Raw genomic sequence first — 21,918 nt, 5'->3', positions numbered from 1 at the left:
TCCCCCCTTTTGTAGTTGTTTAAATGTTACTCCCCCATCCCCAGGTCCAGTGCTGAGTCTCCATTGCTGCTCTCAGGGTCTCGCTGCAGCCAGTCAGTGAGCTCAGCGGCTATTGCCATCAACATCACTTACTGGCTACAGCGCTGCAGACAATAACAGACACCAAGAACAGTGACAGAAACTTAGAACAGGACCTGGGGAGGGGGAGTAAAGAACTGTTTTGTAAAAAAAAACCTTCAGCTTTTCTCCGAAACCAGAAAACCCCATTAAGCTATATGACTCCTTTAGCCACTTTCTTAAATGGCGCTACTCCCAGTTAGCCGCCATGCTGGGAATTGCAGTGCAGCCCTCCTGTACTCGTGTACTAATAACCTCACTTTCCTCAATGTCACCACCCGATGTAATGTCCTTGCCTCGTCTGTTGTGTCCCCCGCTCCTCTGTGCTGATCTCCTTGTTTACCCGCTCTTGCATCATTCCTCTCGGTCTGTGGACTGTAGGTCACACGGTGATGCTATTGCATTCTGGTTGCTGCAATATTGAGTCACCACTGGATATACAGAATTCTTCCCACATTTTTTTAATAAATAGATTATCCCAGCAGTCAGCCTTAAACGCCTGATAACAGAGGACAATAGATTAATGAAGTAATTAAAGGGGTTGTCCAGTGAAAACAAGTTATCGCCTATCCAGAGGGTAGGTGATAACTCACTGGTCCGTGGGGGACGACCTCTGGGCCTCACACTGATTCACAGATCAGACGTCTGACCACCGTCCCATTCATTCCCTATGGGGCCAAGTGCAGCGCTCATAGGGAATAATTGGAGCGGCGGTGGAGCAGGAGCACTGACACTCCATTCTAATAGAGAGAGATCATTGCAGGTCTCAGCAGTCGGACCCCCACCGATCAATAAGTTGTTTTCTCTGGACAATCCCTTTAAGCATGATATGACACACCTTGAAATAAATAAGCTGCAGGAGTTCGGGCCTCCTGATCTGAACCTTGTATTCATCTTTTGTTTTTCAGGACATGCCAAAGAAGCCCTTGGCCTTGCCAAAATGCAAGAAGAGACCCTTCATATGGAGCAGCAAGCTAAGATTAAGGTACCTCAGTAATGATGACTTGCAATGTGCTGCTTCCTGTAGGAGGGCTGGATTGCAGTTCAACTCCATTCAAGTGAATGGAACGGAGTTGCAATACCACACACAACCTGTGCACAGGTGCGGCGCTGTGTCCTTCCAATCGTGGACATCCCCCTTCTACGTCATTTTAAAGTTTACATGAATGGATCAATTATTATTTTATACTGAGCCGGTATTAAGTCCATTTATTAATTGGCTTCAGAGCTGAAATCCTCCTACTTCACGTGCTTATTCAGTTTTTGCACCAGTTTGCTCTGGAGATTTTGCGTTTTTTTTTTTTTGAAGTGTCACCTTTACACCGGGCTCTATCTGATGCCAGAGAAACTAAAATCACAGGCCAACGATCAGCCGAATGAGCATTCACAAGGTCACTCATTCCCGATCGTTGGCCTATATAATCATGGCAGCGATCAATGCAAAATTATCTAAGGATCATTCTTCCCCATACAGTTTGCGTTGGCTTGTCATAAACGAGCGGGTTTCATTAACATTTAAGGACCGTTTGGCTTCTACAGCCTTAATGTATCATTGTACATAGCAAATGGTAAAATGAGTTTTCTGTGTACCCTTCAGTGAGCTCTTTGACAAGATCTGTAGGTCATCCATGATTGCAAGTCCAGAGGAATTCAGATAATTCTTACAGTGGCTATCGGTAGACACTTGATCGTCTGAGCTTATGATGGATCATCAATATCATACCAGAAACCCCCCGCCCCATCCAATGATGAGCTCCAGTTGAGGCCAGATCAAAGTAGTGACCGGAGCTGGATCTGCACAACTTTATATACTAATTATTAGCAATTGCTAAGAACTGCAGCTCAGATCCTATGCAATTCAGTAAGAGCTGAGCTCCAGTTCTCGGTGGGGATGAAGCATGTCTGACCCCCCCCCCCCCCCCCCAACACTTCTTTTATGCCCATCTTTAAAATAGATTATCAGTAGCACAAGTTCGGACAACCCCTTAAACTCATTCTGCAGTCTTCTATGTACAGTGGTGCATAGAGGCTGTAGAAGCCAAACAGTCCAAAATGTTAAGTACAACCCTGTTGCAAAATTTTAAGCTAAGTATACATACTCTTAAGGGAGGAAAAAAGGTGTCCTTAATCTTTAACCCCTTCATGACCTATAACGTATAAGTACGTCATATGTCGCCTCCCTCCCTTTGATGCAGGTTCCAGTGCTGAGCCCACACCTTTTCCAGCACATGACAGCTGATCTGATCTGCTCCCATGTGCCCCTAGCAGCCGCAGGTGGAATCGCAATCAAGTTCAAGTCACCCCCCTTTCACCCCATTCAAAATAAAACAATAAAAAAAAAAACATATTTGGTATCGCCACTTTCAGAATCACCCAATCTATCAATATCTAAAAATAATTAATCTGATCGGTAAACGGCGTAACGAGAAAAAAATTAAAAACACCAGAATTAGTTTTTTGGTCTCCCCAACATTGCAATAACTGGCGATCAAAACATCGGATCTAGCCGAAAATGGTATCAATAAAAACATCAGCTCAGGACACAAATACTAAGCTCTCAACCGGCCCCAGATCCCAAAAAACGGAGACGCTACAGGTCTCGGAAAATGGCGCAATTCATTTTTATATATATATATATATATATATATATATATATATATATATATATATATATATATATATATATATATATATATATATATATATATATATATATATATATACAAATTGTGGAAAAAAAAAAAAAAAAATGTCACCACTTAAATAAAACTCAATACGTGTTTGGTATCTGTGAACTCGTAATGACCTGGAGAATCATAATGGAAGGTCAGTTTCTCTATATAGCAAATGTGGTAAAAGGAAAAACCCAAAAAACAATTGTGGAATTGCAGTTTTTTTTTACAATTTCACCGCATTTGGAATTTTTTTCCCGTTTTCCAGTACACGGTATGGTAAAATCAATGGTGTCGTTCAAAAGTACAACTTGCGGTGCCGGGCTGAGTGCCGCGGTGCCGGGCTGAGTGCCGCTCCCTGGCTCACAGTTGGGGAGCTGCGTACTGGACAGACGAGCATCGACCCCAACTTCTGTCTTGTAATATCCAGCCTAGGTCATAGAGTGCGGATATCTCGGTGCTCGATGTCTTCTTTCTCCTATTCATCTTATTCTATCCCTTCTTTTCTAGGAATATGAAGCCGCCGTAGAACAGCTGAAAAATGAGCAGATCCGAGTGCAAGGCGATGAGCGGAGGAAAACCCTAAATGAGGAAACCAAGCAGAATCAGGCGGTGAGCTGGTGCACAGCTTTTTGTATAGAGGGGGCTGTAGTAGTGTATACAGTGTGTATATAGGTCAGGACAAGGATTTATAGAGGCTTGAAAAGTGACAACCGGTCTGTGATCTGGAAAGTTGCTGTATGTAGTAGTCACTTCCCCTCCCCCACTCTGACACCGGGCATAATTCTTCATTATAAGCTACTGGAACAACAGTGCATCTTCTAACAAGCCTCATTTATACACAGATCCTCTGCGTACTGTGCTTGTTGCATGGTCTCACTGCTTGCAAGGATTTGGGGCTATTTCTGCAGCGCATTCTATATATCATACAAGAACTTGCACAGTCCGCTTTTTTTTTTTTGCATTGCGCATGCAGTTGTATTTCACATGCACCGTGCACACAAGAGCCAAGGCAGAAAAGAAGTTCAGGGATGTAAGTGCACGGAGCAGAGGGGGCCATGACAGGCACGTTATGTAATCCCCTCTAACCCCCCCAAACAATCCCCACTGGGGGTCCGTCCATTAGGACTTAGAGCTATTCCAAGAACAGGGTTCTGCAGCCCTAAATTACATGGAGCGGAGCTTCACGTGCTCAACGTCCGCTCCTTTCATTGCCTATGGGACTGTCGGAAATAGCGGAGCGCTGTACTAGGCTGCATTCACTTAGGCAATGAATGGAGCAGATTTTGGGCATGCGAAGCCCCGCTCCATTGAGGTACAGGCTGCAGACAGACCCCATTCTTGGAATAGCTGTGGGTGCACAGTGGCTGGATCCTCAACACTATTGTATGGATAACAGATAACTTACTATCTTGGGAATGATCCTTTTACAAATATAATGTATAAAATGTTAATATGTTGGCAAAACATGGCAAAAAAAATATACAATGGTTCAAAAAAGTCCGTGGGAAAATGAAAAAGTTATGGCTGCTGCAGTGCAGGGAGGCCCAGAAGTAGCTGGTCATTAAGGGGTTAAGAAAATGGAAGTTGTAATGTGTTTTTCCTTCCATTTTGCTCCGTTCTATGGATGTTTTATCTATGAAGATTATGTCTTGTCTTATAGAGAGCCCAGTACCAAGACAAACTAGCGAGGCAGCGGTACGAGGACCAGCTCCGACAGCAGGTAGGTCCTAGGTGCGGCTGTGGACGCGCTGACATTACCTAGGTAAAAGTAAGGAGATGGGTGTGTATTATCGATGACATCGGGTGGATGCATCTCTTATGGGAGGAAAGAGGAAATGGGGTTTGATCAAAAAAAAAAAAAGTCATCCCCAATCCATAGGACTTGCTGATCTGAGGGTATGGCTGCTATGACCCCACAGCAATCCAAAGAATGGGGCTCTGGACCTGCAGTCCCATAGACGATGAATGGAAGTGAAGCTCTGCTCTAGACACAGAGCTCTGTTCCCAATCACTGGATAGGGGATAACGTGTTTTTTGGTGGGGTGTGAGACCCTTTTATGACTGCAGAGTGTGCTCCCTACTAAATATGAAAAGCAGGTAAAATGCCGTCCCTAGAAAATCCCTTTCTCTGCCTTCCCTTTTTCTTCTGGCCTCTAGGGTTCAGTGTTGACCCCTTTGATCTGATATTGATGTGATAGGCGGGGGGTCCGCAGTCCGACCCATTGCCACCCTCCGTGTACAGAGATGAAGCTTGCGTGGCATTAATCAATGTCTGCTTTTATTTCTATCGTTAATATTTCAGTCTTCTGTTTCTATCTGTAAAGCAAATGCTGAACGAAGAGAATCTGCGAAAGCAAGAGGAGTCCGTCCAGAAGCAGGAGGCCATGCGCAAAGGTACAGGGCCGATTCTCAAGACGTCTAGGATTTTATTCTTAACTTCAGTCACTAATGTTAGAAGTGGATCTGTCACCAGACCTCACAGTACAAACTGTATGCATTATTAAATAGATCTTAGGCCTGATGAGGCTGCTGTACTTGCTTTGAAGTTTGTGTAAAGCATGGCTGTATAATCCTGATAATTAAATGAACATTATGGAGTCCAGCCAGAGCCGGATCCATAAAATCCTCATATTCACAAAGGATCGTACAGCTATTCTGGTATGGATTTTCAAAGCAAGCACACCAGTCTCATCAGGTTTAAAACATCTGTTTAATAATATATACAGTTTATATTGTGAAATCTAGTGATGCTGGTAAAGAGACTGTATTCACGAGTGTTAGCAGATTCACAGGAGTCTGAGGATATAGAAGGCGCCAATATTCCTAACTATGTGCCCGGCTGTAAAAATAAGAGAATCTGCCGTGCTCGCCCCGGTACCGCTGCCATTGGTCTTTTTTGACATGACCGAAGCATTAACGCTATGGCAAGAGCAAGTAACTAGAGATGATGCTAGTCGATTCCCATGACCCTGTCCAGCTGCCACGTCAGGGATCTAGCATGGGACAGCCCCCCCATGGCTGTCACTCTCACCCCACCCTGCCTGATGGCTGTCACTCTCACCCCACCCTGCCTGATGGCTGTCACTCTCACCCCACCCTGCCTGATGGCTGTCACTCTCACCCCACCCTGCCTGATGGCTGTCACTCTCACCCCACCCTGCCTGATGGCTGTCACTCTCACCCCACCCTGCCTGATGGCTGTCACTCTCACCCCCCCCCCCCTCCATCACCACCCTGCCTGATGGCTGTCTCCCTCCTCCCCTTCCCTGCCGGGATGTAGGAGGCTGTTCTGAAGAGTTCCATCCAGCGGCCACAGATTGGTGAAATGGCTGTTGGACTTGGTCCTGCGAATGGATTTGCTCCATTTCCGCAGCCGGTTGCTGAACGCCGCGCTCTTGTGATGAGCCTGTGTGTAATACCGAGATATCTGCTCAGTGATAGGAGAGCACAGGACAATGCCGCAGGATGTGTGCGGATGATGAGTACAATGCACCCTGGTGAGTCGGCCATGTTTGTCTCTCGCCGATGACGCGCTTTGTGCTTTCTGTTCAGCTACTATCGAGCATGAGATGGAGCTACGGCACAAGAATGAAATGCTCCGGATAGAGGCTGAGGCGCGGGCACGAGCGAAGGTGGAGCGGGAAAACGCCGACATCATCCGGGAGCAGATTCGTCTGAAGGCGGCGGAGCATCGGCAAACTGTTCTGGAGTCTATCAAGTACGTGGAAGGACACTCCCGCTGTCGGAGACTATCTTATGATTACATCTGTGACCATCGCTTACATAGGATCCTGCTTCTTCCTACAGGACGGCAGGGACCGTGTTTGGAGAAGGTTTCCGGGCCTTTGTATCAGACTGGGACAAGGTGACCGCGGCGGTGAGTTTTCCCCAGCCTGCAAAGATTCCTCCAGCCCAGACTCGTGTAACGTGGCGAGATCTGAAATATTCCAGCTTTGCTCCCATTGTGGTTACTAAATGAAAGGGCTTGTACATTATTGGCTGCTTTCTGCCAGAAATGCCAATATCTGTCCATAGTTTGAGTCTGGTATTGGTGCTGAGCAATGATGAGTTGAATAATGCTCCTTGGGTGCGGTCATCATGATGTTGCTGTTTGAGAAACCTTTTTCAAACAGTCGCTATGAAAATCGAGCGAAAAGAAAATCAATTGACTATATAAAAGAGAGACATACAGGGCTGATGCAAAGTTCCATGCGTACAAACACAACATGGGGTACGTCAGGGGCGGACATATCATTGGTGCAACCACAAAGGGACCCAAGAGATAAGGTGGCCGCTTCTACCGCCTCCAAAGCAGGTGCAATTGTGCATTGTGAGGAATTATTGGACTGCAAAGGGTCCATGTACTGTTATTGCACAGGGGCCTCTTCTGTCTGTGTCCTCTTACCTGGGTGGAGGGCACTTGTGGGCACGAATATTTAATAGGACAGGACCAGCATCCATGCGTATGAGAACGATGCCCAGAGGAGCTGTGCCAACCACAGGGTGACCGCGCACTGCTGCTGGAGAAATATGGTGATAAAAGTTTTTAGATACATACTGACTGTCAAATCATCTAAAAAAAAAATACATATAAATGTATTGGTTAATTAAAACTAAAAAGTTACATTTGGTGATAGATCCCCTTTAAAAGGAATGTGTCGTCAGAAAATGGCAGTGTTTACAACCTTTCTTAGGAACAAAAATTAGAAATCTTCACGTTGAGCACAATGAACATATCTTTTATATTGAAGCATCTAATGGTCATGTGAAGGGAGGGGGAGGAGGTGAGCTGTGACATCGCCTATTATTAATGGATCCAGTGTTATCAGCAGTGTATAGAGGTGTTACCTGTCAGGAGTGGTGTTTTGACTAATCGATAGGGGTCTTCGGATCCCGCTGATCAGCAACACTGTAACATATAAAAAGTTTTACACAATGATAGGAAGTTTTTCATTGTTGTAAAGTTTAATTATTTGCTATGAGTTGTAAAATTTCACCCATCTTTTCAAGGAGGTGCTGGCATGTATGTACGTTTGTACACAGGGGTGCTAATTAGAGAAGGTCGTCTAATGTGATACATTTGGAGCATTTTTTCTCCCTTATTGTCTTCTGTATATTGCTTTGTGGGTCAGTGTTTCCTTTAGTATTTATCCTCCTAGATTAGGACATGACAGCAATGTTTCTTGGTCTCCAATACCAGGGTCTAAGTCAGTGACCTGGTTGCACCAGGTGTCCGATTGCAGTTCTATGTTTCTGTCAGACGATGGTGCTGCAGAGCTGGGGATTGGCTGCTATCTGCAGGCAGCAGCTTCTGCGGATAGGGATTTACTGGTAAACATGGCGGAGCCCTGCGTTGCTGAATGTCTGTAGTGCAATGCAGAGCTCTTCCACGGTAATGTTCAGCCCACTATGCTCTATTCTTTGCTCACTCTGGGGGTCCGTGCAAAACAAGTCATATATATATATATATATATATATATATATATATATATATATATATATAATTTCTTGCGTGTAGTTATTATCTGATATTTTCATACTGCGGCACTGGTGCAAAAAGAGAGGCTTTTGCTCCTAGCAGATTTCAGCAATCAAATGACGCCATTGTGTCGAATATCTCAGGGGTTGGTTGCTAAGTTTTGCTACATTCCCCCCCACCCTACTAAAATGTACCCACAACAGTAGAGGCGGCTTTTTGTTTCAGGGTTGATGGGGCACATGTTCTTTAAAAGGATTATTCCAATCCTCATAGATGGACGAGCACTTTTGCCATTTACAGCTTATTAATATTTGAAGCCGTTCTTGAGATATTAGATATTAACACTTATGGTATTTTGTTTCCAGGAGACCGACCACCGCAGCCGTCTGCACCGGGATTAGGAAGTAGCTGCACACTTCAGCGCTTACAAGCTCAATTGAAAAGAACTTGTAAGCACTGCAAATGTTCTGCTGTCTAACGGCGGTGGTCGGTCTCCAAGGCAACGAGCTGTAAACAAAACAGTGTCAATATCTCAATGTAATAAATTTTGTATTTACAAGCAGTTATCTGACAATATCATTCTATGAAGATGGGAGTATGGTTTCTAGCGAGACCTCATTTTACTATCTTGCATGTTTGAGTAATCTGCTGCCTTTTCTACACCTGTGACCCCATGATAACACTTCTTGTCATGGCTCTGAACTGGTTCATCATATAGCGACTCTGAACCAAATTGCCAATCCTCTCCATGTACATGTCTGGGGACTTAGGTAGCTGTCATGAACCTTTCCGAAATGAATAATATTTGCAGCTCATGGTATATAAAAGGGGTGCAATAAATACTGCAGTCTTGGTAAGTGATATTATATAGCTAGAATATCACCTAACGATCACTGGGGGTCCGACCTATGTCGAGATTTTCCCAGAACGACTATCCGGCTGTGCTTGGAGAAAATCTGCAGCCCCCTCATTCTCTGGATCGGTTGGATCCCCAGCAATCATTATTTTCTGATCTGCCATCACTTGCTGAGAGAGGAGTACCCCTTTAAACAGAAGCTTAGTGTAATCTGTCTAACATCTGATTTCCGGGGGTTACTAAGGCTGGATCACAGAAGCCATTCATGGCCAACGTGCGTGATTGTATGGGGGATGATCAAATCTATACTATCCTAATTGGGGGATATGGAAAGGGGTCATCTACATGAAACTACCCCAGCCTGCCCATAGACTTTGCCCATTGGTTAGCAGGACCTTTGCAGGGAATTTGCACCCTTTGTCTGATGTACTGTATCCCTATAATTGCCCCTTAAAGGGGTTTTCCTACGAATAAAAAGTTGATTTTAATCAACCGGTCTTAGAATAATAATAACTTCCACAATTGGATGTGTTTAAATAAAATGTTCCTGAGCTGAGATAATCTTATAAATGTGCCCCTGCTGAGCACTGTGTAATGGCTGCGTCTGACCGTGCAGGAACATGGTCTGATCATACCACATCTCCTGGGCAGGGGGAAGCAAAAGAGTATACAGACATTACAGCAGGGGGTCACAGCTGATTCTTTCTTGAAGAGATGGGTTTTCAGGTTCCGTCTGAAGGATCCGGATGTGGTGGATAATCGGACGTGTTGAGGCACAGAATTCCAGAGGATGGGGGATATTCGGGAGAAATCTTGGAGGCGATTGGGTGAGGAACGGATAAGTGTGGAGGAGAGAAGGAGGTCGTGGGAGGACCGGAGGTTACGTGAGGGAATATATCGGGAGATTAGTTCAGAGATGTACGGAGGAGAGAGGTTATGGATGGCTTTGTAGTTCAGAGTTGGTAGTTTAAACTGGATACGCTGGTGAAATAGGAGCCAGGGAAGGGATTTGCAAAGGGTGGAAGCAGAGGAGTTAACCCCTTCAGTGAACACCGTAAAAAAACAAGGCAAGAAACTATGCTTTATCATGATACTGCCGAATAAAAAGTGGAATAAAACGCGATCAACAAGACGAATGTAAATAAAAATGGTACCGCTGAAAAACGTCATCTTGTCTCGCAAAAAACAAGAGGCCATACAGCTCCATCAGCCGAAAAATAGAAAAGCTATAGCTCGCAGAATAAAGCGATGCAAAAATAATTATTTTTAAAAGCCCCAAAACATAAAAAAAACAAAATAAATGTAGTGTCTCTGTAATCGTACTGACCCAAAGAATAACGCTGCCTTAACAATTTTACCACACGCGGAGCGACATTAAAAAAAAAAAAAAAACAATTCCTGAATTGCTTGTGCTGCAATTCTAGCACTTGGGGTCTCTGTATAAGGAGTACGCAAAATATTCTAGGAAAATCTGCACTCCAGGAGGCAAAAAGCGTACCGTGCCTCCCGAGTCTCGCCGTGTTTTCATTCAGCAGAAATTGCGGGACAAATTTTGGTGCCTGTGTGAAAATGTAAAATCTGGGTCTAAAACAACATTTTGGTGGTAAGATTGTAATTTATTTTTTGCTTTACTGCCCAATGGTATAAAATTCTGTGACCCACCTGTGGTGTCCATATGATCACTGCACCCCTAGATGAATTCATTGAGAGGTTTAGTTTGTAACATAGGGTCACTTATTGAGGAATTCTGCTGTTCTTGGCCTCAGGGGCTCTACCATTGTGACATGGCACCATCAAACCAGTCCAGCAAAATCTGAACTTCAATATGGCGCTTCTTCCTTTCTGAGCTTTGCACTATGCCTCAAAAGTAGTTTTCGACCACATATAGGGTATCGGCGTACACAAGAAAAACTGCACAACTAATTTTGGGGTCCATTTTCTCGTGCTATCCTTGTGAAAATTAAAAAAATTGGGGCTAAAGCAACATTTTACTGGGTACAATATATATATATATATATATATATATATATATATATATATATATATATATATATATATATATATATATATATATATATATATATATATATATATATATATATATATATATATATATATATATATATATAAATTTTTTTTTTTTTTTTTTTTTTCATTTTTACAGATCCACGTTGTAAAATTTTGTGAAGCACCTGTGGGTTTAAGATGCTCACCACACATCTAATTGAACTCCTTGAGTGGTCTAGTTTCCAAAGTGGGGTCACCGTTGGGAGTTTTCCATTGTTTAGGCACATCAGGGGCTCTCCAAACGCGATAGGCCACATGCAGACCATTTCATCTAAGTCTGCGTTCCAAAACATCACGCCTTCCTTTCTGAGCCCTGCCGTGCGCCCAAACAATAGTTTTCCCCCACATATGAGGTATATATGTGCTCAGGAGAAATTGCACAACAAATTTTGGGGTCCATTTTCTCCAGTTACCCCTTTTGAAAATAAAAAATTTGGGGCTAAAATATATATTTTTTTCTTTGGAAAAATAGGATTTTTTTTTTTTTTTTTTTCACGGCTCTATGTTATAAACTTCTGTGAGGCACTTGAGGGTTCAAGGTGCTCACCACACATCTAGATAAGTTCCCTGAGGGGTCTAGTTTCCAAAATGGTGTCCCTTTTGGGAGGTTCCACTGTGTAGGCACATCAGGGGTTCTCCAAACGCAACATGGCGTCCGCTAATTATTCAAGCAAATTTTACATTCAAAAAGTCAAATGGCGCTCCTTCCCTTCCGAGCACTGCCGTGCGCCCAAACAGTGGTTTCCCCCCCCCACAAATGGGGTATAGGTGTGCTCGGGAGAAACAGCACAACAAATTTTGGGGTTTATTTTTTCCTGTTACCCTTGCAAAAAGAAAAAAAAAATTGTTTCTAAAGTAACATTTTTGTGAAAAAAGTTAAATGTTCATTATTTTCTTCCACATTCCAAAAATTCCTGTGAAGCACCTGAAGGGTTAATAAATTTCTTGAATCTGGTTTTGAGCACCTTGAGGGGTGCAGTTTTTAGAATGGTGTCACTTTTGGGTATTTTCTGTCATAAAGGCCCGTCAAAGTGACTTCAAATGGGATGTGTTCCCTAAAAAAAAATAAAAAAAAATGGTTTTGTAAATTTTATTGGAAAAATGAGAAATCGCTGGTCAACTTTTAAACCTTATAACTTCCTAACAAAAAAAAAAAATGTTTCAAAATTGTGCTGATGTAAAGTAGACATGTGGGAAATGTTATTTATTAACTCTTTTGTGTGACATATCTCTCTGATTTCCGGGTATAAAAATTCCAAAAAGTTTGAAAATTGCAAAATTTTTCACCAAATTTACGTTTTTTGACAAATAAACGCAAGTGATGTTGACAATTTTTTACCACTATCATGAAGTACAATATGTCACGAAAAAACAATCTCCGAATCAGGGGGATCCGTTGAAGCGTTTCAGAGTTATTACCTCCATAAAGTGACAGTGGTCAGAATTGTAAAAATTGGCCTGGTCATTAACGTGCAAACGGCCTTCGGGGTTAAAGGGATTTTCCAGGAATATAATATTAAGGGCCTATTCTTAGGTTAGCAATTTCAGATTGGTGGTTACTCCTGACCATCCCATCGATCGGCTGATTGCAGCACATCAGATCTGGCACGCACGACGCCGTATGGTGGTGCTGCAGCTCTGCCCTGATCAGTGGGGCCGCCGTGAGTCGGACCCCCATAAATCAGATATTGAGAATTTATCTTAGGGACAGGTCGTCAATATTAAAGTCATGGAATGAACCTTTTAAGAAATTTGCTCACAATGCAATTTTGTAATACAGGAGAGTTCACATAAGGTAAGTCAGTAAGCGCTGGGCTGATATGGTCCCGGAGACTGATAAATGATGGTATCTCGCAGCAGATCCGCCTGTAGTGCACATCAATACACCAACGTAGCAATTTGTATGGTCGTTTTTTTTGCTTCTCGTCAGGTTCCCACCAAACAATATAGATCTCAGTCGCAGATAAACCCGGTCTCTGGGCGCTCGGCGCTGCCTTTGAAAAGTGAGTTTAATTCCCCCGCAGCTCATTCTGTTAATGGAGAACCTTCCAAGGCAAAGAGGACGCGAAGCTCGATTTGATGAGCACGTAATTGTCTGTTTCCTAATGCATGCACAGATGTCAGATGCGGGATAAAAGCTCCGCTCTTTCCCGGCCCCCTACATGAGCTAAAAGAAACGACTCCACAAAGCAAAATGTCATTCTCCTGCCAGTGATCGAAGTGGAAATTCTATTGATTGAAGCGAATGGAGATAATTAGTCGTCATGATGCCACCGCACAGGTGCTCCCTCTGCGAGGTTTTATAGGGCACAGGTATGGCGAGGGGAGATAATGCAAATGCATCAGAAAATGGCAAAGCTTACATTATAATTATGTAGGTGCGTCACCCAACTTCACCCTTCTCCCCTCCAGAGTCGCCCAGATCCGCACTCTGAAGATATTGATTGACTTATGGGAGAGTGTTGTGGGCATGCTCTGGGAGCTGTGCAGAGGTCATTGCATAGGGAGGGGGTGGAGGTAAGCTGTGCCCATCACCTGTTGAGTGGTGTATCCTATTGGTATGGGGGTAACCTTTTATTGTAATCCTGGGATGATGATATGACTGAGAAGGGGATCTCTGCGGAGCGGGTAGTGATTGCCGAGAAGGGGTCTCTCTGCAGAACGGGCTAGTGACTGCCGAGAAGGGGTCTCTCCGCAGAACGGGCTAGTGACTGCCGAGAAGGGGTCTCTCCGCAGAACGGGCTAGTGACTGCCGAGAAGGGGTCTCTCCGCAGAACGGGCTAGTGACTGCCGAGAAGGGGTCTCTCCGCAGAACGGGCTAGTGACTGCCGAGAAGGGGTCTCTCCGCAGAACGGGCTAGTGACTGCCGAGAAGGGGTCTCTCCGCAGAACGGGCTAGTGATAGCCTATTATAAGGCTACATTGTCAGAGGGAAAACTGCAAGAACTTTTTCTTTTTTTTTCCATGTGGTGAGAGAGAAAAAAGAAGTTAATATGAATTTTGAATAAAATCCTGAGCCTAATTTAACTAAGTATTTTTTAATGACATTGCATTTAAGTTTTGTGCCCCGCACAGAAGGGGCCTCATTAACCTCCATGATTCTGGGAGACGCGGCAGTGATTCATCGAAACCTACAAGACATATGCAGGTTTCGGACCCTTGCGGTGTGCGGGTCTCGGACCCTTGCATTCCTACTTTTACCACTTATTAAGTAACTTGCACCAGTTTTCAGCTTAAGTATGGGCCAAAAATGTCACAAATCATGATGTGTATGACAAATAGGAATACAGCGGGTTTTTTTTCTCTTATGCATAAAAAGTGGAAAGTGATGTGGATGTCAAGCCGTGATCATGGTCTCTAAGCAGAATGCAAAAAAATGGCACAGATTTTAGCCTTTGCCGGCACAGATGTCGTTTTCTGACTTTGAACCTCTGTTATCCCTCCTGGAAATATATGAATAAATAGACTGGGTGTTACGATTCCTCAAAGGAGGTGCCGCTGCCTGGTCTTCACTGACAGTATAATAGGGCTAGATTATATTGACAAGGGGAATGGTAATTCCCAGGTGTCCATGCAATTGTACATTTCCAGGAGGAATAACAGAGGTATGGCACAACAGAGTTGTGAGAATGCTTTCCCAACGCACCGTTTTCTCTAGCAGACACTGAACCAGCAGAGGAGTCGGTGATGTTATGTGACCTGAGAACAGAATTCTGAATAAGACCGAATTCAGACATCTGTGAAACGGGGTCTGAGTGCAGAATGTGCCGTCCAGACCGGTCGGCGGTTGCCGGACTCAAATTCAACAGCCTCATTTATGTCTGAGTGTGTTGAATTTGGGTCAGAAGATCCACGGCCGGTCTGGACGTCACAGTCCGACCGTATAGAAGAAAAACTATCTGTTACCCATAGCAACCAGTCACAGCTCTTGAAAAATGAAAGCTGCGCTATGGTTGCTCCCGGTAACAGTTTATAGTTTTCTTCTACCCTTGGCAACCAAGTAGAGTGCAGCTTTCATTTTTCAAAACCACTGTAGGAAATGAAAGCTGTGCTGTGATTGGTTGCTATGGACAACAAAAAAAAGGCCATTTCAAAAATCTCTCCCCAAGTGTTCTGCAAGATAAATGCAAATAAACCAAAGTATTGTCAAACTTAAACTGTGTTTATTCTCTGTAAAGGGGGGATGTAATCAGAGAAGATGCTTCTTTCAGAATGAATTCCCTGGCAGATCCCTGATTTTTTTTTTTTTTTTTTTTTTTGCCATGGAAAGCCATGACCAGCCAGGCCACTGCAGTATTACATGGCATCCAGTCAAATAAGTGACTGCCCATGTAATGCAACTAGGCCAACAGATCGGTAGTCAAGGTTTGCCAGTATGGGAAAAATGGTGGGTCCCATTTGGGATAATTTTCCTCTATGATGTCCATGCAGTCATGGCCGAAAGTGTTGGCTCCCTTGACATTATTCCAGAAAATTAAATATTTCTCCCATAAAATTATTGCAATTACACGTGTTTTGTTACACACAGGTTTGTTTCCTTTGTGTGTATTGGAACATCACAAAAAAAAAGGCAAATTGGACATAATTTCGCTCATAACCCCAAAAAATGGGCTTGACAAAATTGTTGGCACCTTTCAAAAATTGTGGGTTAACAACTTTGTTTCAAGCATGTGATGCTCGATCACACTCGCCTGTAGCAGGTAACAAGTGTGGGCAATATGAAAATCACACCTGAAACCAGATAAAAAGGGGAGATGTTGCCTCAGTCTTTGCATTGTGTGTCTGTGTGTGTCACACTAAGCATAGAGAACAGAAAGAGGAGAAGAGAACGGTCTGAGAAGTTGAGAACCAAAATTGTTGAACAATATCAACAATCTTAAGGTTACAAGTCCATCTCCAGAGATCTTGATGTTCCTTTGTCCATGGTGCACAACATAATCCAGAAGTTTACAACCCATGGCACTGTGGCTAATCTTCCTGGACGTGGATGGCAGAGAAAAATTGATGAAAGGTTGCAATGCAGGACAGTTTGGATGGTGGATTAGCAGCCCCAATAAAGTTCCAAAGAAATTCAAGCTGCTTTGCAGGCTCAGGGTGCATCAGAGGCAGCGCGAACTATCCGTTGATATTTGATTGAAATGAAACTGCTACGACAGGATACATAGGAGAACCCACTGTTGACACAGACATAAAAAGCTAGGCTGCAGTTTGCCAAAATGTACATGAGTAAGCCACAATCCTTCTGGGAAAGCGTCTTGTGGACAGATAAGACGGATATAGAGCTTTTTGGTAAAACACATCATTCTACTGTTTACCAAAAACAGAATGACTCCTACAAAGAAAAGAACACAGTACCTACAGTAAAATATGGTGGAGGCTCAAAGATGTTTTGGGGTTGCTTTGCTGCTTCTGGCACTGGGTGCCTTGACTGTGTGCAAGGCATCATGAAGTGTGAAAATTACCAAAGGATTTTGGATTGCAATGTAGTGCCCAGTGTCAGAAAGCTGGGTTTCTGTCCTAGGTCATGCGTCTGACCCCAAACATACTTGAAGAAGCCCCCAGAAATGGATGGAAAAAAAGCGCTGGAGAGTTCTGAAGCGGCAGCAATGAGTCCGGATCTAAATCCCATTGATCACCTGTGGAGAGATCTTAAAATTGCTGTTGGCAGAAGACGCCTTCAAATATAAGAGATCTGGAGCAGTTTGCAAAAGAAGAGTGATCCAAAATTCCAGTTGAGATGTAAGAAGCTTCTTGATGGTTATAGGAAGCGATTCCAATACACACAAAGGAAATAAACATGTGTATATATATATATTTCACACACACATATATGATCTGCATGTAGCATTTCAGGCTCTGCTATATCCGCTCACCTATGAAGTATGATTCCCATAGCTGGGGTTAATGTTCCTGAGGTGATCTACCAATATGTACGTTACTTTTCTGCCATAATCAATATGTAGTCCTTATAAATATTCAATGTCGGCCATTCTGCCCTCTGTTACCATGGAGATACGAGGATGATATCACCATTTGCTTCACAAATTTATACCTAACCAGATCTTTATTCAAATGAGGTTCTCCTAAAACCAGATGGTTTGTGCCCGTCACATATCCCAAAATTTATGCATCCGTCCCCACTTTCTAGAGGTAATTTTCTGAATTTGCATATTCGACAATATATTCTTATTGTCAGACTCCCTTTATGAGAGAATGGAGGTCAAAGTGAAATCTGCATCCTTTCTGTATCTCAAATCTGCACATTTTCTGCATCTTTATAGCTTTTGGGTTTTTTTGCAACAAAATTGTGTGGGGTCAGTGGTTTTATCTGGGTGATTTCGAATCCCCATTGAAATGATTGGGTAAAATGCCGACAATGAAAAAGTACATTTTCTTCTTCAAAAATTGTGCGGATTCTGCACAAAAAAGCTCAGATTTTGAATTAGATTTAAGGTAAAACTCCACGTTGCCAGAATTGTAAAATGCTGTGGATTTAATGTGCAGGAAATTTTCACGTAATATCCGCAGCAAAAACGCGACGTGTGAACCTTGCTTGATGCTCTAAGGGTTGACGCAGAAGTTTTAAAAAAAAAAAAAATCAAAATGTGCCAAATCAATTCTGATTTACAGCCTGTATTGCAGCACACAGCTGCATTCACCATTTTCATGCCTTCAGAGCTTAGATCTCCTCTTGAAATTCCATCTTTAGGTTGTTTGGTGATTTTGATCTATATTTATATAGATGAAGGACCCCTTTAGTGTTGCCCTCCTTATTCTGTAAGTGGGCTGAACAGCGTCTTGCTCGTTAGCTAATTTCCCCTGTGACACCGGAGTGTTTTTTCCTGTGTGGCATCCTCGTCCTCTGCTGCTGACCCATGTTGGTGTCTTCACCTCGCAGTGTGAATTGCGGCAGTTTTTCAGATAGGTCACCATTACAGATTCTCCTGTCACCCAGGTGTCTCGTGGCGCTCGTGACCTTCTCGTCATGCCAGTGGCGGGTGATTTACTCTGCTCCCCGGGGAATATTGCGGCTTATCTGCTGTGCTATGTATCCGTTCTTTTGGCCGCTGTGACACTTCCCTAATAGGAGCTGTCACTTTCCCCCTCGTGTCTGATTTTTCCTGGTGAGTGCAGGATGATTGCCGCTTGCCAAGCAGAGATGGCAAGCTTCTGTCACCGGGAAAGTGGCCCATTTGTCTTCTGTCTTTGCAGAAAAATATGTAGTGATGATCTAAATTTAATCTTGAAACAATAGCTTGTATCCTGCTCTCCGTGCCGCGGTGGATCTGTGTGATCTTCCTGCAGGCAGCAATATTCTGCTCTTTTTTTTTTTTTTTTTTTCCCCACTGCTTGGCATCTTTTCTTGCCACCTGACTTGGCATCACCTGGTCTGCCACTTTATATAGCATCGAGCACGGATCAGCAACCTTCGTCACTCCAACTCCCAACATACCCTGATAGCATGCTGGGAGTCATAGTCACACAACAGCCGGAGTACCAAAGGTTGCTTATTCCTCGGCTCTCTTTGCCTGTTTATTTTAGTAAAAACTTGCATTCCCCATAAAGTTATAGCATTGGAGCATCTTTTCGTAGAATCCTTTGGGGTGCCGCTCCTCTTTCACTCCTGCTGGAAAAATTAATATATAGATAACTTGCCATTATCATTCCCCTTGTCCATACATATTTTGACATTGTCCAATCCTAGAATGTTAGAGTTGGAAGGGACCTCCGGGGTCATCATGTCCAACCCCCTGCTCAATGCAGGATTCACTAAACCATCTCAAGACAGATGTCTGTCCAGCCTCTGTATGAAGACTTCCATTGAAGGAGAACTCGCCACCTCTCATGGCCGCCTGTTCCACTCATTGATCACCCTCATTGTCAAAAGTTTTTCCAATCTCTATTCTGTATCTTCTCCCTTTCAGTTTCATCCCATTGCTTCTCGTGTTTCCTTGTGCAAATGAGAATAAGGATGATCCCTCTACACCATGACAGCCCTTCAGATATTAAGTCTCCTCTCAGTCTTCTTTTTTGCAAGCTAAACATTCCCAGATCCTTTTACCGTTCCTCATAGGACATAGTTTTCAGTCTGCTCACCATCCTGGTAGCTCTTCTCTGAACTTGCTCCAGTTTTTCAATGTCTTTTTTAAAATGTGGTGCCCAGAACTGGACACAGTATTCCAGATGAGATCTGACCAAGGAGGAGTAGAGGGGGATAATTACTTCACGTGATCTAGACTCTTTGCTTCTCTTAATACATCCCAGAACTGTGTTTGCCTTTTTTGCTGCATCACACTGTTGACTCATGTGCAGTCTGTAATTTATTAGTATGCCCAAGTCTTTTTCACACCTACTGTTGCTTAGTTCTATTCCTCCCATTCTGTGCTAACACAAAGAATGTCCCAATCAGTGCTAACACTCTACATTGACAAGGAGACAATTAAATCCCAGTTGTAGTTTTTTTTTTTTTCATATATTTCCTGGAAGAATAACAGGAAACGCACAATGCATAATTAAACAAAAAATGATCCAGCATTATCTCATGAAAAATGCTAGAAATGACCGGCCAATGTACTTGTTCTTGCAGGCAGCCGGTTTGACGTTGCTTGCATTGGGTGTTTACTCTGCCAAGAACGCCACGGGTGTAGCCGGACGATACATTGAAGCTCGCCTTGGAAAGCCTTCATTGGTGAGAGACACCTCTCGTATCACATTAGTGGAGGCGGCCAAGCATCCAGTGAAGGTAAGTGTGGTTTACAGGACAACCATTGCTTGGGATCTCCCATCCGCGAGCCAAAGTGAGGACCCTAAAATAGCACCTCTCGCTCAGGCATCACTTATTCTCATTTTGGAAATAGCACAGGTCTAAGTTTACCCTATTGTCAGTCACGTATTTCCCCATTAAAGGGAACCTTCTGGATGATTTTACTTCTCATATTAGTTGTATGACTGCATAGGTCTGTGTACAACAATGAAAATGATAGTGGTCTTGTAGTTATCTAATGTGAAAATGCTGAGAAGTCAACATTTGAAGCCACATGCATATTAGCCTGGAAGTGCATTGGAGGCGTGTCACTACACGGAGTACATAGACATGCGCATCGGATTATTACGAGACGGGTACCATTTTTATTGTTGTTTCAGGACCTAGATACTTGTACTCCTAGGTTCTGTAGTAAAATAGTCTTTATGGGTTCTTTTTAAAGGGAATCTATCAGTAGGATCAACCCTCCTAAGCCGTCTACATGGGCATGTAGGTCATAGGAAGCTGAATAAAATGATACCTTGATATCTGCGATCTGATGTTTTATTCCAGAGAAATCCACATTTTTCTTAATATGTAAATGAGATGTTAAGATCTACGGACCGGACATAGAGACTCTGCCTCCTGAGCCTATTGTAAATGTCGAGGCATTACCAGTGTGAGACATGTAGATCAGGAGAGCAGACTGACAGTCATTACATGTCTCACACTGATTGATGCCTCATTTATTTATAATAAGATCTGGAGGCAGATTCTCAGGGAGATGTATGTCCGGCCTGTAGATCTTAACAGCTCATTTACATATTAAGAAAAACGTGAATTACTCTGGAATAAGACATCGGATCACAAATATCAAGGTATCCCTTTATTCAGCTTCCTATGTCCTACATGGCCATATAGACCGCTCAGGAGGGTTGATCCTACTGACTGATTCCCTCTAATATAGGAGACACTTCACAATGTGCTGCTGTATATGAGATGATACGCGAATATGTTGCAGTTGCCATATTTATAAGGGCTAATATGTATGTGGTTACAAGATATACAGTACAGACCAAAAGTTTGGACACACCTTCTCATTTAAAGATTTTTCTGTATTTTCTTGACTATGAAAATTGTACATTCACACTGAAGGCATCAAAACTATGAATTAACACATGTGGAATTATATACTTAACAAAAAAGTGTGAAACAACTGAAAATATGTCTTATATTCTAGGTTCTTCAAAGTAGCCACCTTTTGCTTTGATGATTGCTTTGCACACTCTTGGCATTCTCTTGATGAGCTTCAAGAGGTAGTCACCGGAAATGGTTTTCACTTCACAGGTGTGCCCTGTCAGGTTTAATAAGTGGGATTTCTTGCCTTATAAATGGGGTTGGGACCATCAGTTGTGTTGTGCAGAAGTCAGGTGGATACACATCTGATAGTCCTACTGAATAGACTGTTAGCTGCTTTTTTCTTGTCAGAATACAAATTCTAAATAAAGAAAAACGAGTGGCCATGCCATCATTACTTTAAGAAATGAAGGTCAGTCAGTCTGAAAAATTGGGCAAACTTTGAAAGTGTCCCCAAGTGCAGTTGCAAAAAACATCAAGCGCTACAAAGAAACTGGCTCACATGAGGACGGCCCCAGGAAAGGAAGACCAAGAGTCACCTCTGCTTCTGAGGATAAGTTTATCCGAGTCACCAGCCTCAGAAATCGCAGGTTAACAGCAGTTCAGATTAGAGACCAGGTCAATGCCACACACAGTTCTAGCAGCAGACACATCTCTACAACAACTGTTAAGAGGAGACTTTGTGCAGCAGGCCTTCATGGTAAAATAGCTGCTAGGAAACCACTGCTAAGGACAGGCAACAAGCAGAAGAGACTTGTTTGGGCTAAAGAACACAAGGAATGGACATTAGACCAGTGGAAATCTGTGCTTTGGTCTGATGAGTCCAAATTTGAGATCTTTGGTTC

The 21,918-nt window shown here is 43.2% G+C and overlaps 1 protein-coding gene across 1 annotated transcript in view; it reads left to right on the top strand.

Moving 5' to 3' along the window:
• The window catches only part of LOC141172525 (ATPase family AAA domain-containing protein 3-A), a 55,814-nt gene that overhangs the window by 906 nt on the left and 32,990 nt on the right, over window positions 1-21,918 (top strand). Inside the window, exons 2-8 of the mRNA XM_073656835.1 lie at window positions 1,026-1,102; window positions 3,300-3,401; window positions 4,453-4,512; window positions 5,117-5,186; window positions 6,345-6,510; window positions 6,600-6,669; window positions 19,781-19,936. Coding sequence (XP_073512936.1) covers window positions 1,026-1,102; window positions 3,300-3,401; window positions 4,453-4,512; window positions 5,117-5,186; window positions 6,345-6,510; window positions 6,600-6,669; window positions 19,781-19,936 — 701 coding nt within the window. The remainder of the gene's footprint in view (window positions 1-1,025; window positions 1,103-3,299; window positions 3,402-4,452; window positions 4,513-5,116; window positions 5,187-6,344; window positions 6,511-6,599; window positions 6,670-19,780; window positions 19,937-21,918) is intronic.

Source organism: Phyllobates terribilis, unplaced genomic scaffold (genome assembly GCF_046119375.1).
Source record: "Phyllobates terribilis strain yellow unplaced genomic scaffold, ASM4611937v1 Scaffold_12__6_contigs__length_324123572, whole genome shotgun sequence".
NCBI classification, from domain to species: Eukaryota; Metazoa; Chordata; class Amphibia; order Anura; family Dendrobatidae; genus Phyllobates; species Phyllobates terribilis.
The sequence above is the reverse complement of the archived record's forward strand: the minus strand, read 5'-3'. Positions and strand labels throughout refer to the sequence as shown.